This window comes from Centroberyx gerrardi, chromosome 14 (assembly GCF_048128805.1).
Source record: "Centroberyx gerrardi isolate f3 chromosome 14, fCenGer3.hap1.cur.20231027, whole genome shotgun sequence".
In the NCBI taxonomy this organism is placed as follows: Eukaryota; Metazoa; Chordata; class Actinopteri; order Beryciformes; family Berycidae; genus Centroberyx; species Centroberyx gerrardi.
In genome coordinates this window covers 24,730,545-24,747,826 of record NC_136010.1, presented here as the reverse complement: position 1 = coordinate 24,747,826, position 17,282 = coordinate 24,730,545, and the positions used below count along the sequence as shown (strand labels likewise).

General features: G+C 40.7%; 1 protein-coding gene across 2 annotated transcripts; it reads left to right on the top strand.

Moving 5' to 3' along the window:
- The first annotated feature begins 1,884 nt into the window (after positions 1-1,884).
- Positions 1,885-12,795, top strand: dedd (death effector domain containing). 2 transcript variants are annotated; one of them, XM_071926185.1, is made up of 5 exons: positions 1,885-2,049; positions 5,278-5,932; positions 6,770-6,874; positions 7,134-7,271; positions 9,221-12,795. In XM_071926185.1, exons 2-5 carry the CDS (start codon positions 5,359-5,361, stop codon positions 9,625-9,627), a joined length of 1,224 nt encoding a protein of 407 aa, XP_071782286.1. In that variant the 5' UTR covers positions 1,885-2,049; positions 5,278-5,358; the 3' UTR covers positions 9,628-12,795. The 2 variants fall into 2 exon arrangements, with proteins under 2 accessions (XP_071782286.1, XP_071782287.1); XM_071926186.1 differs by lacking the exon at positions 7,134-7,271.
- The last annotated feature ends 4,487 nt before the right edge of the window (positions 12,796-17,282 follow it).

Below are 17,282 nucleotides of genomic sequence, written 5' to 3'. Positions count from 1 at the left end.
GAAAATTGAAAGACAAATTGTTCAGGGTTTTGTCAAATGGTTGCTCACTCTTAAAGTAATCTGTCCTACTCCTATCAGATGAGGGGCGTATGATGAACAACGTACGCACTTACGTGCAAACAGTTCTCCCCGTATGTGGGGACCTTCTTATTGGGGAAACCAAGATCCGCAGGATGCCTATTGGTGAGGTGACTGTCCCAAAAGGAGCCCATGTCACAGTCAGTAACAACCGCCATGCCTACCGACCCTCAGGACCGGAGGATATGAAGCAACGGCGTGACGCCCTCCTTGATGAGGAGTTCCCATATCGACTCTTCACCTTCAACTGCGAGCACTTTGCCACGTTTGTACGATATGGAAAGGCTGTGTGCAACCAGGTAGAAGTTTAACTCAACATTCAGTTTGGCATTGAGAATAAGAAGGCCTAAATTACCCTTTACTGTGTTTTTGATGACATTTAGCCTCTAAAATTAAGAGCATGAATGCCCAGTGGTACTCACTGGCCAAATTTATCCCACATTATTTTCTCCCTTCAAAGGATGTCCAAGTGATTAGGATATTACATATTAGGTCTGTTTTAATGATTAAATATGAATTGTGATTTTGTGATAACTTCAGAATTAAATGTTTAGAATAAGTATTAACATGCATTTTGGTCACACAAGACCAACAGCTATCATTTAGTTGTCACATTTCTAAATATGCCTAATAGATTTTTAGCCCTCTATAAGCATATGAATCATAGTAAGTAATATCAAATTGGTATAAATTATATGAAGATATGTTCTTTTACGGGGGAAAAGCAAAAACTAACTCATTTCTGAAAATGTAATTGATTGTTATATAGGTGGTTATGATGACCACTGACTGGAGGTCATGCTTACCCTCCTTTCATTTACCATTACATCACTGACTATGACCCCATGTCAAAAAGCTTAGCACCCCTAATTCAGAGGTCGGTTGCTCTAAAAATATATATAGTTCAACATAGAACCAGTAGCAACATAAACATTGGAGTGTGAAGTTTGAAGCCTATCCTGAAAAATATTTGACATTTTTAGGACCTTGATGATCAATGGCAACAGTGGAGAAAAAAATATATCATATCTTGTGACGCTTATGTATGTTATGTTATTTCTCCTAGATTCCTGGCAGACCTAAGAATAAAGAGTGTGAAGAGGCAACAGGAATCTTTGAAGACATTGTTACCTCCAAAGGAATCACTCAAGACCTATTCAAATGAGCCCCCCCACTCACTTATAATTTCCAATGAAAGATATGCTTTCAGGCTAAACAATTACTGTTATGAAATTAAATGAATTTGTGCCTGGTAACCTTTTGAGAATAGCTTTACAAAATGTTTAAGCTGCCTACTATGGAAAAAAAACACAAAACATTGATTCTGAGCTTCATTATGGACTGAGTGAAGTGAACCTCAGGATTCCCTCATTCATCTGTAGCTGTGAAGTTTTAGAGTTCTCAGGCCCCCATCCTCACTGACGGACTGGGAAGTTATGTACCCCAAATCATTTTACAATGAGAAGGTTTTATTTATATTAAAGCATAGATAGCTTACACATTAACAGCAATGCATTTTTGTCTAGAGGGAAGAGAGAAGAGGTATTTGTAATAAAGTTGTCGTTTAATATGATGAATACAGCTTTATCAGAGCATAATAAAAGCTAGGATATACAGTATGTGTGGACTTTTATTTTTGCAGTTGGTACAGAGTGCGTTGTGTGCCTAGTCTCCGACAGGCTGGAGGAGCTTCATATGATGGTATAATAGTTATATGCTGCATGCTGCCCTCTGTAGGCGTTAAAGCACCCGGAAGTGAACTGTACTGTGAACTGGATGTTCTTTCATTTTAGCTGAAGAACGAAAATGGGCATGTTAATTTACTCCCAGTGTCTATCTAAGGACCAAAATAATTAAACAAAACCTGATTTTTTGGCCTTGAAGAAGCTGTACCGCACAACAAGAGACTGGAAGCGTAACTAGCGAACGCTGGCTGTGTATGAATCGTTGGAAATACCAAAAGGAGCAAAGGTAACGTAGTCAAGGAAACATCCCTTGTTTTTGATAGTCAACTTGGCTTGACTTGGCTTAGCTTAGCTTAGCTAACGGCTAACATTGGCTAGCGTTGAGCAGAGTCACAACAAACCAAATCGCAAATAATGGGAATGGGTGCATTTTGCCCAACGATAGCTGTTTAGTCACACATCATGTATAAAATGAAGCAATTGGCAATTCGCTATGTGGTTATATAGCAACCTAATATAAAGAACGTTTTGTCTCTCGTTATTTTAGCAGTCTGTTTAACGTTAGCTTACTAGCTAACACCCGTTTTAACGTTAGCATTAAATTATTGCGCTGTTAGCTCATAATAGCTAGCTCGCTAACCAGCTAGCTGGGACTAGTATATGTCTAAGCTGATTTGGCTAACATTGGTTAACGTTAACTACAATTGAAAACGTTAGTCATCCATAACTTGCTGGATATAGCTGCAGCCTGGCTAACTCGCGTATACATGTCTCGTGTCAGCAACATTCGGCTCCATTGCTGTAACAGTGTACCGTTAGTTTAGTTAAGATAAACGCTTCTAGTTTAACTATCTACTTAGCTAAACATAACGTTTATATAGATAGTAGCCCAGCGGCCTCAAGATGTCGCTGTGATTCATTTGCATTTACTTGCATGCTGAGTTCAGCCAGGGGGCAAATTTTCCCACTGGGGGTGAATCATGGATGTATTAAGAAATCGAGATAAGGTATGTCAAAATGGCTGCTTACTCATTTCAAAGTAAGTTGTTTATCCATCCCTTGTATGTATTTCTGTCAGTATGAGTGCGTTTTATTCCCTCTGGCATGGATGTATTGAAAGCTTCCAGGTGACTTGACACATCCTCGGCGGCCATATTGGAGGTCCTCAGCTCTTGGGCAACAGTGGCTATAAACAGCTGATTGCATTTAAATGTACAGCTTGGCCTTCTCAACAGAATGGAATAGACATGGTTAATTTCTGACCCCATGATACATCTGGTTGTTTTTGTGTTTAGATATTATCAGCTTGCAAGTTAGCTAACCATGGTCAGTGAACCATCGCTGTCTTGTTGTAAAAAGATCTGATTTTCACACAAGCTAACATATCAACTACAAGCTAGTGTTGGTAGTGGCTAGTAGTTGCATATGAACATTAACATTGGTTACATTGCAAAATTAACCTGCTGGCTAGTTAGCTATTCATCAAAGCCAAAAACCAACTGTTTTTTCAGGTTTATTGAGCTGACTATTCTCAAGCTACAACTCAGAGTGTTTTGGAGTAGAGACTAGGGCTAAAGACGTGTTGTTTTATGTTTAGGTATTATTTGCATGCAGCTAATTGTCCATTGGACCTTCATAATGGAGCCAGTTGTGGATGCTGGGAAATCTATGATGCAACTGCAAAACCCATATTGGGCCTAGAAGTCACAAAAAAATAGGCTTGATGAGTTTCAGAGTGATTTGTTTTTATTGGCTTTCACAATTAATACATTCATAATTCAGAGATTATTTTTTTGGACTTGTGCCAGAGAAGTATCTTTTCTATGTGCCGTCTATGGGGCAGTACCACTGTCTGCCACCATGCTCAATGGCAGCAAAGCTGAGTCCCATCTCTGAGCGGCTGGTGGCAAAGCTTCCTGCTGAGGGTGAATCCTGGTAGAAGCCGTCATATATTGGCTAAAGTGTGTCTTCTCTACAAGTAGGGGATGGGTAGTGTGATCATCAACTGCTGCCATTTCCAACCTTTTCTCTCTTTCTCTGCGAGGATACTGAGCTACGCAGCTAGCTCTCTCACTTCCGCACACAGACACAGGCCACTAGGCACACACACCACACCACCGTTCCCTTGAATCCTGAAGCAATATTCCACTTAGTTTTAACATGGGGGTTATTCGGCACTTGACCGCCATGAAAACCATAATATAACTACTCACCAAGATCGGATGCAGTGCGGCTGAGTTTGTAGCGTTCAGACTACTTCCCATTTATTTGAATGAGGACACGAAAATAGCCTGAAAACTGAAACACGTTCATGAACATATTCAACAACAGATCCCACTACTGTGATTTTCAATGGGCCAAATAGCATTTTTAGTGATAGAAGAGAACATAGCGGAGTGATACTTTAGGAGAGATAGTTCCTGTTTGGGAGACCGGATCTACTTTTATTTTTAAATACTAATTTTAGTGTAACCAAGAATAGAATTACAAAATGAAGACGGACCAGTTACTGCTTTATTGTCTTAAAAGCGGGATCTGTTGTTGAATCTGTTTACAAACGTGTTAAATATACGTTTTCAGGCTATTTTTGTGACCTCATTCAAATGCTACAAATTCGTCCAGCTGCATCCGATCTTGGTGATTAGTTTATATTATGGTTTTCATGGTGGTCAAGTGCCGAATAACCCCCATGTTAAAACTAAGTGGTATATTGCTTTAAAGGCACAGTGTTTATTTATTTATTATTATTGGCTGGTATAATATTGTTTTAAAATTTTGGAGATCAGACAACATTTTAGGACCAATTCATGCAAAAATCCAGGTAATTACAAAGTTTTTCAGGTCTGTCCCAAGGCAGACTAACTTGATAACTTGATTTTGGTTAAAAACAAATGAGAATTCACTTGAGTAAAGAGGATGTGAATGGAGCTGCCTAATATAGTGTGCTTCATTACCTTTTGTAGCACATTATTTAAATTTTCCCTGCACAAAGACAAATTAATTTCCTGTGACATGTTAATTACTGCATATGAAGCAGTCTCTGGATGAAAATATTGGTGCCACCAAATTATCTGCTGCTATAAACTACTAATGTTAGTGGCACCAATTCGAGTAGTGGAAAAAGTTATGGTGCAATCACACCTACAATGGTTTATCTTTGGTCCGAACCAAAGTTGAAGTTTACTTTTCACGTTTACTACTTGTTGCAATTTTTTATTTGGTTAGTTCAGGTTCGCACTGCCCAATTACAAGCAAACCAGGGCTGGTAAAGAAAAGTCACATGGACTCACAAGTAGCTTGTTTATTGTACAGACTTTTGGTAACTTCTCATCCCGCAGTATTGGAGATTTTTTTTGTGTGAACGTACCTATAGTCTGGAGTTGCATTATAAAAGAAGAATAAAGCTTATTATTGTGGCCACTCATTGCAGTTTTGTCCTAAAATGGCTGCAGACTTGTTATGTGTGAACATTAAGTTTGCCCCTCCCACCCACCCCCACCCCTTTTGTTCATAGGCCTAGTTAATCTGTTGGAGTAGTGGAAGACTCCAGAAGTTGCAGGGATTCCAGCATCCCTTATTTCCATCTGGCCCTGAGATGACATCACAGCAGCCTTCCCTCCCCAATGCCAACGTCAGTCCTCCGCAGCTTGCCCAGAACTCCTCTGCTCAGCATGCCCGGCCTCACATTCAAGCTAACCAGCTGGACTCTAGTCAGAGCAATGCGGCCGCTCAGCCTCTCCACCACAGAGCTCTGACGGACGGGCCAGGATCATCCGGCGTGGCGGTGTCCGGTGGAGAGGTGGCCAACAGGAACGCCTCTGCCTCTTGCCCCAACTCCAGCTCGTCCAGGAGACCTTCGCGCGGAGCCTTTGAACCCTGGCCGGAGGAGGCGGTGGACAACTCCCATGGGCTGTATTCACTCCACCGCATGTTTGACATAGTCGGAGCCCAGCTAACACACCGGGACGTCCGGGTGCTGTCTTTCCTGTTTGTGGACGTAATTGATGAGTATGAGCGTGGCGGCATCAGGAGCGGCAGAGACTTCCTGCTGGCCCTAGAGCGCCAGGGTCGCTGTGATGAGACCAACTTCAGACATGTGCTTCAGCTGCTGAGGATCATCACTCGCCATGACCTGCTGCCCTACGTCACACTCAGGAAACGACAGGCCGGTGAGTACAGCAGCATGTTCACATCGGACCTGGATCAAAATACTGAAGCAGTTTGGTTTAAATGCCTTTCTGTTATGTTATGTTCCAGTCTGGATTTTTGGGGCCCATACTGGTCTGAGATCTCAAGTAAGGAGATCAACCGATGCCAATCTATGCAGCAATATGGATTCACAAACATTTTAGACTGCAACAACTTTTAGTAGGTTACTGGGTTAAGTGTAGCCATGGAAACTCTGAATTTTTATGAATGTTTATCGGCCCATTATGATCGGTGCCTGATTGATCGGTTTACCCCTAGTAATGTGTAAAGTCACTTCAGTGACATTTTGACGTGGGTCATCTGAAGTTCACCAACAGCCTGGAGTTTAAATAAATTCTGGTTTTATCAATTTTTCACACAACTCTGTCATAACTGATATGTGCAATTCAAAGTCCCATTATCACTCACTGCGCATACAATCTCATTCAGTTCTAGATCATCAAATATTCAGTTGATAGACATGCTCACCTGTCCAAAGCCATGTTCTACCACTGCAAATGAGATACTTAGCTTCATTGTTTTTTCTAGGCAATAACTTTGATAACTGGTGCCAAGTAACATTTGAATCAATGTACTCAGCAGAAACCATGTTGTTTGCATAGGAATTGATAGCTGCTATCACATATAAATATTGCTTGTTGTTGGTACCTAGTCCTTGCTGGTATATCATGGGTTTTGACTGATGGCATGAAAGCCATGGGACAGAGGCCTGTGTTTGTGCAAAAGATGATGCTGATGAAGGATTTGACTCAGAAGCACCAAATTTTTTGCCATGACACAGCTGTATTTTCTCTCAGTGTGTCCAGACCCTGTTGACAAGTACCTGGAAGAGACGTCGGTGCGCTACGTTTCCCCAAGAGGAGCAGCCCAGAGCAGGGAGGCTGCACCTCACAGAAGGACAGGTGTGTGTGTTTGTGTGTGTGTGTGTGTGTTGTGTTTTACTTTCAGTTTTACTTTCAGATCTTCAGAGTGAGGACATTTTTATGAAGTGAGGGCAAGTTTAGTATTAGTAAATAAATGCAGTCAATGGAAGCTCCTCATAAGTACAGTAAAACAAGTGTGTGTGTGTGCATACGTCGAATACATCACCGTGATGAAAAAAAAAATAGCCTCATTAACATCACAGCAAATGTCACTCTCTACCCCCCCACACATCATCAGGCCCTCAGCCAGTGATTTGCTGTTCCCCGTCGGGACCCCAGGTCGGCCCTCCCCGAACAAAGCCAGTCCCTCCTGTACCAAGCCGGAAAAGGAAGAGGAGTCACTCCTCGGCAGACTGTAGAGAGAAGCAAACCTGTGGTAAGAAGAATCACAACCTAGAGTAGGGGTCTCAAACCAGGTGCCATGGAGGGCTGAGAGTATGCAGGTTTTTGTTCAAACCAAAGACTACATCAGGTGATTTCACTGATTAGTTCCTCCTCTCTGGCTGAAGGTGTTTTGGCCCTCCATGGCACATGGTTTGAGACCACTGATCTAGAGGTAGAAAAAAATAAATCAAAAGCATTACAGGATATTACCTGTTATTTGTGTGATATTCAAGTAGGTTTTGGTGTTGTAGTGGTTGGAGGTAAAACTGAAATAAGTGGTTTGGTTCTCTGGTAATAGCAGACCTACCAACCTGTACGCAATTTGAGTAATGGCTCCACATTTTGACGTCAAACTACACTGGTACAAGTTACTACTCTAAAATATGATAAAGGAGACTTTTTCTTTTTTTAACCAATTTAAAAATTGTAGCTGAGGAATGAAGCTTGAACCAAGGAATCATTGGCAATTGTGTAATGACATTTTTCCAGCCAGGCAGCACTTTTGACGCTGGTATGATCCTCCCTCTTCACATTCAATCCCTCTCTTTAATTCCTTCTGTCCCTTGCTGGTTCTTCTTTAGCACATGGCACTGATTTTAAAGTCCTTGGTGTGAGACTGCTAAAGTAATGCACAACAATCCCTATTTATTCTTACAGCCAGCTAGTAGAGTACAAATGAAAGTATCCGATCGTGTCAGACTCTAATAACAATGAAAACAGACCTCTCCTGCAGAAAAAAAATGTTATAGCTTTATAGCAGCACTTTGCTTACAACTGTTACCTGAACTCTATTTGGCCCTGGGCACAGTAAAAGGATAATCAGGCCGTTTAACACCATATCCACCACACCGATCATATCCAGCATGTATGATTTTTACGACCCGACATCTGACGTGTGGTGGGATCACAGATTTAATCCAAGAGTGGAGTCTGCCAATGTCCAATGAGAGCCAAGTTTACAGTAAGATGAGGTGGAAGAGTTATATTAAAAAGTTTAATTACTTATAGTGATGCAGGGATAATAATTTGGGAATTCGTGTCCTACAATTCATGCAAGTTACTAGCCTACCATTACCTTTATTCTGATGAAGCCTACTGACTTCCAGCTCTACTGAAAAGTGTACAGCCCAAGTTGACCAGGTCTCTCCAGCCACGACCTTGTGTAATCCTTTTTGTTTCTTTAGAGCACATTGGATGGCGTGAGTTCCCATTCATGACATCAGGAATCAGCAGCATAGCCTGTTATAATATTAGACACCATGAAACGGCATCTTTGCTTCCTTGATTTGATGTATTTCCTGTTGAAACAGGATGTTGGGTGGGACATAACGCAGTGAAGGATTATTCAAAAGTGTAAACCAATGGAATATCAGTGAGGGAAAGAAAGGCAATTTTATTTGATAGGAGGAGCGGAGGGACCGGATTGTTCAAAAATCTGTGATGGTTTTATTGGTTGGAATTTTATTTACGTCTACTGGTGCAGCATGAGGTCGCCATTAAAGATGCACTGATCTCCAGGAAGTAAAGGTAATGGGAGTTCATTTCATAGGGACTTGAAGTCTGTGTTTTTCCATCCTCACGTAATCAAGAGGGCAAAAGTCTAAGGCCGACAAAAGTCTTATTGCCAATCCTTGTTTTAACCACTACTCTCTCCATTTTCATTCTGGTTGTTGGTGGTAGTAAACTGTCAGCTGCCTACGTAGTGTGAAACCATGCCTCCTCTTTATTGTGGTTAGTCAGCTCACAGAAAAAGCATTCCATGTCATGTGGTATGCCTAAAAAAAACAACAATGCACAATGTTTTTTGCCACTTTCTGTCTGCCTGTCTGTCATGTAAAAAAGATGGTGGGAGTTTGAAAAAAGTGGCCTCCCTTTGCTCTGTAGGGTATCCACTCCAGTCTTGATCTTTCTGACTCCTACCCTGTGCTCCCCCTCCTCCAGATATCCGCCTCCGAGTTCGTGCTGAATACTGCCAGCATGAGTCAGCGCTCCAGGGCAACGTCTTCTCCAACAAGCAGGAGGCGGTGGAGCGGCAGTTTGAGCGCTTCAACCAGGCCAACACGATCCTCAAATCCCGAGACTTGGGCTCCATCATCTGCGACATCAAGTTCTCCGAGCTCACCTACCTGGATGCCTTCTGGAGGGACTACATCAACGGCTCATTGCTAGAGGCCCTGAAGGGGGTCTTCATCACGGACTCCCTCAAACAGGCTGTGGGCCACGAGGCCATCAAACTGCTGGTCAATGTGGACGAGGAGGACTACCAGGCCGGACGACGCAAGCTGCTCCGCAATCTGGTGACAAGCGGAGGGAGCTCACCCGGAGGCAGCAAAGAGACTGTATCTTAGACACTCATTCCAGACGGTAGCATAGAGGGAGAACACTGCTGTCCCTCCCTCACCAGGAATAGAAGTGAGACGTGGTTGTGTCTGTTGAGGAGCCTGGAGGGTATTCCTGCGAAGGGAACTAGAGTACTTCCAGGCCCCCACTGATTCCTTGAGAACGAAGGTCAGAGGGCATCTCCGTGGCAACCCCAAGCGTAACATCCGAAGGGAATGGGAATTATGTCAGCAAGAGGAGGCAGGCGATGCATACAGGTTAACATTATTTTGAATGTTGAGCTTTTTGAGGACAATGCTGATATTAAAACTTGTGCGTTGAATTAAAAAAAAAATACTTAATTGTTCTTTGGTATGACACAGCTCATTGACACACATTCATCGACTCCCCTAGGTTGAACTTGAACATCACATCACAAAAACGTGATGTTAAGTGGTTGTCCCTCACAGTTAAGGAGTGGAATTATTTTAATTACAGTAAACATATGCGTACACAGACAAGTTAATGCCAGAGGTAGTGGTACCTTCTTGTCAAACTGATACATCTTTTGTGGATAATTTTCAGTGCATTAGGTACAGTAAGGAGTGATTGGACTAACCCAATTGAAATTTTACTGTATGTTGTAGAAAGGCGCAGGCCATAGTTGACTCACAATTTGTTTTTCTATTCCTGCCAATTTAGTAAACTACTTGCCCAAGAATTTGTAAGTAGAGTTTCCTTGTCTGTGTAGAATCCATTACCCTTTCACAGCTTTTTATGATTAACTCATATTTAGTCATTCTAGACATTATTGAAACTAACTTCCTTGGTTATTGCCCAACAAATGTGCTCACAAGTGGCACGCTACCAACCGTTGTGATTCTGGTATAATTTGAAACTTCAGAAGTGCGCTCATTGTCAAGATATTTAATACTTTTTAGATCATTTTAATGTGTTGAATTGTATTCAATGAAACATTGAGGAGTGTCATTCACTGACGTCATGGATTTGAAAATCTGTTGCAGCTTCATTGTGAATCTATACTTCCTGGACCTCTTTGCTCACTCACCTCTCATAAATGATTGAACAGCCGAACATTTATTTAAATTGGAAATAACATGTAATCACTTGCGTAACATATTAACGAGACATCAAAATCACAGCCAATACATTTAGAAAGATTTTGTCTTGAAATTGAAGAAAAATGTATGAATGGCATCTTTTGGACCAACTTAAGAGTGAGGACATGTCTACAAGTTTGATCCTCTTACATGTTAGTGCGCAGACCTCAAATAATATCATACTCTTCAACATTGGCTAATAGCTTTCAGTTGATTACTGAACTTCAGGAGGCAGAAGACCACTTTTTTTTTTTTTTTAATTTACCAGTTTAGCCTCAAATGCTGATTAACCAAAATGTTGAATATACCTATTTCTTTTTGATATTCACATAATGAGGGGGACGGATAGGCAGCATTAGGTTTGGCGGGTGCTCATGACAAGAATGTGTTGACAATGTTGCTGATAATCACTTCATTATTTTACATAGTCGGAAGATATGCATGCATAGCAGGGAGTGTTACCGTGTGTAGCCTATGCTGCTACTTGGAATTATGTTGGTACCATCTTCTTTGCCATGTAGAGTTCCCTTAACATCATAGGCATTATGGGAGAACAGTATGCATCCATATTTTTACTCTGTTAAGTTTTTGTGTTTATTTTAAAATTAAATTGGCATTTTAATGTCATTGTTGGTGCATCGATACCTGCGCTGAGTTTTCACTCAGTGCCAAGCTGAAGTACCTGTACTTGGAATTGTTTAATGTCACTGCTATCAAGGACCAAGTATTAGCATAATGCTATGCAGTGATGCTGAAATCATTTTGATCTATAAATAAAACAAAAGTAGATGGGAGAATGCATGTCATTTCAGCAACAATTGGCCTTTAAAATGCCACTCTGTAGAAAGATTTGTCTTTTTTCTCAATCGTAGCATAGCCCAAATTATCAATATCAACAAGCCTAGTCAGTACTCAGGCTTATACTCAGTATTGGCAAACGTGTACTTGGTTAGCGAATGGTATCGATGTTCCTCTTCACTTCCTTTGTCAAATAATTCTATTTTTACTTGCTGCAAATTGTGAAACACTCATCTGTCCTTATGGTTTTTGCCAAATTTTTGCAATCAGATTTTGCCTCTGATGTTGAAATTAATATAATGATACTCTTGTCTAGCTTTTCAACAATTAGGTAAATGGTGGGTTGAAATTTAGCATTTACGCTTGATGTATCTTATTAAAATTTTAGTATATGTTTTTATTAAATATACTCTTCCTGCTAAAGAACCCCTATCCTTATCTCTGGTGTCATACAATCCATGGGTACATGCCAGAACAGACAAGTCATGATTGAAAGGCCACTGTTACTGTGAATTATAAAGATTAGGCCTAGATTTATACTTTTCCCTAGTGGAATTTCATATAAAGGTTGCAAGCTAGTATCTATTATATAGGTTGTTGTATGTTATGTTGATTGTATGTTATGTTGGTCGTTTTACGCAACTGTCTTTATACTAAATTGCATGTAACCTGTTATGATCCCCAAAATGTAAGAGAAACTCACAGGTCTGTAACATTTTGTAGATAACTTCATTGGTTGGCAAATTTTCTTATCTTTTCAAATCTGCATTTCTTGCAGAAAACAGACATGTAGGACTGTTAATAAATTAAGTGGATGGGTTTTGTTGAAGTCCCAATCCTAATTCTTTTTTTATTATGTCACGTACGTATATACCCAGAGATTTTTGAAGAATAAGACACGGAAGACAATAAGACATGGAAAACAATCTCTACAATTTTCAGATCCCATAAAATACAGGTCTATGTTGCTGCAATGATAAAGCATACACATTTAAACAAACCATTTACAGTTTCAAAATGCATCTAATACCCATGATAAAGGACTACTAAGACTTTGGAGAATTTGCTGAATTGGTCACCTTACCCAATATCTGATGAGAGGAATGTCACCAAACTCATCTCTTTGTCTCCAGTAGATGGCTCAGTCTGGTGCGCATGCTAACGCTTTAGCACAGTATGTTGTAACCGTAGGCGATTAGCATTATGTTTAGCAAGTATGAAGATAGACCTTTTAGTCAACTTTTTATCCAAAGTTGGTTTATATTCTATTGCCTGTAGATTCATAACTTCTGAAAACAAAATCTCAGTCTTCATCATTAGTGAAGTCCTTTACAAATTAACAGCACAAAACTTGAGCTGTCTGACTTCGCTCACTTGTAACAGGAAAACAACTTCCACTCAGTCTCACAGGAAGAGAGATCTGCATTTGAAAGTGCATTTTTTTGTTGTTTAATTTTTAGGTCAAATTTAGGTCAAAAGTTCTCATTTTCTCAATTTTTACGATAATCCTAATCACCTACGATTACTTAAAGGATAATTCCGGTTATTTTCAACATGGGCCTTATTTCCCTTTTGCCATCATGACAATTGATTGTGTTAAAAAAAAATGTATGTAAGCTCTATGTATCTCCAGTCGGCCAGGAGTGCTACTTTCCAATACACACCCAGTGGGCCAACACAATCTCAAACAGTCCAACCCCATCAACTGTACTTACAAAAAGCGAAAAATGCTGTAGTTCAGTTATGATTGATTTCAGATTCATTAATACAAATGATTTTGGATGTGGTCATTCCAATGAGTAAAACGCAAAGAACGCTCTCAAGCTGATGCAACGAGATCCCGTTCATCTGCTTCCTCTGGTAGTGTGTGAGCAACGCTAGAAAAGTATCAAATGGACTATTATAACTGAAATGTCGTGGTAATTGTTCAATCAGAGCTATTTAAATAAGTGTACCTACAGTGTCAGTGTTATTGTGTTGAAAGGACGTGTTTTAATCACTTTTTGGGTTTGACTGTTGGAGATTGTGTTGACCTGCTGTGTGTGTACTGGAGAGCAGTGCCTAGAGTGAAAATAAGTGAAATAATAAAATTTTGAACACAATCAATTATCATGATGACAAAAACTAGGAAAATAAGGCTCAGGTTGAAAATAACCGGAATTATCCTTTAACATACTGCACTGTGGTACTAGACCCACAGAAATGATTTTGCTGCCAATCCTCTCGTCACATTTGGTGATGACCAACGGGCCAAAGGCTCAGAAAGTAAGTGTAGTCCTTTAAGCTGTCACTGTCAGGACATGTACCAAAATATCAGTCGGTGAAAGTGAAAATTGTCAAATTAAATGAACATAATCAAAGCCAGGAGTGGAGTTTGAAGCCACCGTCGGCGGCGAAATCTCATTCCCATTTGAGACTTTAAATGCCATACTGCGTTTGTGAAGGCAGGGAGCATGTGGATTAGACCTGTTGAGTCACCTGTAGCAAAGTCATATCGCTACCATTAATAAACCAAGGACAGAAAGCAGGACAGAAAGCAGGACATGCAGCGGAGTTCGCCCATATTCGCCTTATGTTTTGTCAAACTTTTTCAATTATTTTATTTGTGTTCAAGAAAGAGTTTGTGGTATTACATGAATATTTACATGGTTAGTTGACTGGTACATTTGTCTGTACAAATCAAAAGTTAATTTGTTCAAAAATCAATAAAATGATGTGTAATCAAATGCAGTAAATAGCAGCTAGCATCAATTTCTTAATTGGCCTACGATTTTTACAGGCTGTCTACCTACCTGTCTTGTGGTCGTGCAAACTGCAAAAGTTGAAGCTGTCATTAATATTTCATTGTGTTAATGCAGTTGTTATTTTCCATTCCCTTTGCCAACCCTATTTTCACCAACACAAAAAACTGCAGCACTGAGTAGGAACACTAGAGCTTACACATGATTCCTAGGGCACATTGTACAACTGTGCACAAGTGTGCTGCCCCTTTGTACCAAACCTTTGAACTGTGCAAATTCTGCCCAGAGATTGTTCTGTCCATTGGGTTGAGAGGCTGGTCATTGTCAACTTCTAAAATTTTGAGCATGTTCTTTCTGTGGGGCTTCTTCCCCATCTAGGATTTCCCCCTGAGCTTCTGTCAGAGCATCTATCTATATTGCTGTCATCTCTAGAATCTTAACCACGCCCCTGGGTCAAGACGTACCATGATGTCAAACTGGCCAAAGATGAGAGGAAGGCAAAGCAACAACATGGTAAATGGCCTCACGCACTTTAAGTTCACTTCCCTGCTAATGCAAATAGCTGGATCCTCCTAATAGTGAGTCATGTATAAATAAAGTAGAAGTAGGCCTATAAAGCACAGAGAAGTTTAGCTACTGCTCGACTTAATGTTACTTTGAATGTGGTATGATGGTTGGTGCCAGATGTGCCGGTTCTAGCATCTCAGAAACAGCTGACCTCCTGGGATTTTCTACACTGCACTGCCTAGAGGTGAAGAATGGTGCAGTAAACAAAACTATCCAGTCAGCCAAAACACTAAGTTGATGAGAGAGGTCAGAGGAGAATGGCAAGACTCACTCAAGCGAACAGGTAAGCCTCAAGTATGCAAATAACAATGCACAGCTGGTCCACCTTGAAATGGATGGGCTACAGCAGCAGAAGACCATGCCGGCTTCCCCTCTTGTCAGCTAACACCAAGAAGATGAAGCTGAAGTGGACATACTGTATAATCGTCACCTGGTCCAAAGAATCAGAGTTTCTGTTGCAGCAGAGTTAGAATTTGGCATAAACGGCATGAAACCATGGATCCAACCTGCATGGTGTCAAGAGTACCTGCTGGTGGTGGTGGTGTAATGGTTTGGGGATTCTTGGCTCACATTCGACCTCTTAGCACTAATGGAGCATCATTTGAATGCCGCAGCAAACCTAAACATTGTTTGTGACCAGGTGCATCCATTTGTGGCCGCAGTCTAAGCTTTTTCAAATGGAAACTTCCAGCAGGCTAAAGATGGTTCAGGAACATGAGACTGACTTTAGTTCAGTCCAGATCTCAACCCAATACAGCACCTTTGGGATGAGGTGGAACAGGATGTTTGCAGCGTGAATGTGCCACGGAAGAAACCTGTAGTGACTGTGATGATGTGGAGTCGGCATGGGCTAAGATGGATTCTTTGAGCACCAGATATGTGGTGGTTGACTGTTGACATCAAATGAACTGGACGAAATTGAAGTATCACTTTAGTTATATTTTAAATTATTCAGAAAGTGCACTTTGGCACTGAACTCTAACTCCAGGCTGTGCTAATGCTAATAGGGAGGTCATCCAGCTGGCATCTGAAATCCTAACATTGTGACATAATTTGGGCTGTCCCTGATTAGTGAAATGCTTAGTTGACAAATGGCCCTTAGATTTTATCTACAAACCAAAAAGCCTGTTTAATGATAACAGCTATTTTACTAGCTTCAACCAACTAGTCTCTAATTGTACTGACTGTTTTGTTGTTCAATCCCATAACATAAATTTGTGAAACAACTACTTTTAAACTGTGTTGTGTGTCCACAAAATAAGTTGCAAGATTTACCATTTCTTTTTTCCAGAAGTCATTCACACACACACACACACACACACACACACACACACACACACACACACACACACACACAGAAATTTGGTTGGAAAAAATATATAAAACTGTGAATCCACTAATGTAAAGTCATTTTTTAAATTGAAGACATTTCCACCTTCACTCTGCATGGGCAGCAGGGCTAGTTGGCCCACAGCAGGACAGTACTGTACTGTATGTTTGAACTTATAATAACCTGGCAGAGGATGAATGTCTGATATAAAGCCTGTACTCTGCAATCCTTTGCCTGCCCCTGACAACGCATTATGCAAAGGGATTTAGTGAAACTAACAGAATTCACAGAATCTGACCCCCACCCGCAAACACATATGGTGGTACTCTTATCACTTGTATTACTTTCATTGAATTCACCTGCATTCACTTCTCATTCATGCACTAGCCCCTGACCATAACACTAAATGCACACATCATCGTTATAACAGGCCTACATGAATCTATCTACAGTAAAAGGCCTATCCATTTGTATACAAATTAAGCGCTTTGCAACTGCATATTCTACTTCAATGATAGGTGTTTTAGTTATATCCATGTTGTGCTTTTTATCCAATAGAAGAGCACCTCCTACAGCAGCTGAACAGCATCCATCCTACGCTCTGTGCTCTAGACCTTCACAGTCTCTATCTCAGTCAGTAATAATGATGAGATGTCATCAGAAACCTGCAGTATTACGGACACAGTAGTAGTGGTAGTTAGTGGTGGTAGTAGTAGTAGTTTACAGTCATTTTTGTTGGTTAAGATTCAAATGAACTATGCACTGAAACAAACACAGTAGCTCCATCCTAAGTGAACACTGCCAGTGAATGCATAACCATAAGTATTTATCTTGATGATATATGGGTTAAAGCAGCAACTCTTATTTCACCGGCTATCTGATAATCTCTTTATACTTTGAATATTCAGCAGGACAATTCCATTTTGCCCCAGTGGAGGGAAACACCACAGCACCCACACACAGCATTATTATTACAAAACAACCATTGCAGGGTTTTTGCTTCACATTTTTGTAGCAAGATCCAAACCTTTAAATAGTGGTGGAGACAAATCCCGATGACAATATTGTCCATGGCTGGTTTCACTGCTGTCCCTCCCGATCATCCCGTCCCGATCCCAGTCCTGTGG

Bases quoted from the DNA above. Each gene is read 5' to 3' on its own strand.
- dedd (XM_071926185.1), top strand. From the start codon at position 5,359: ATGACATCACAGCAGCCTTCCCTCCCCAATGCCAACGTCAGTCCTCCG. The intron at 5,933-6,769 runs GTGAGTACAGCA...ATTTTCTCTCAG, and splicing joins ACTCAGGAAACGACAGGCCG to TGTGTCCAGACCCTGTTGAC. The intron at 6,875-7,133 runs GTGTGTGTGTTT...ACACATCATCAG, and splicing joins TGCACCTCACAGAAGGACAG to GCCCTCAGCCAGTGATTTGC.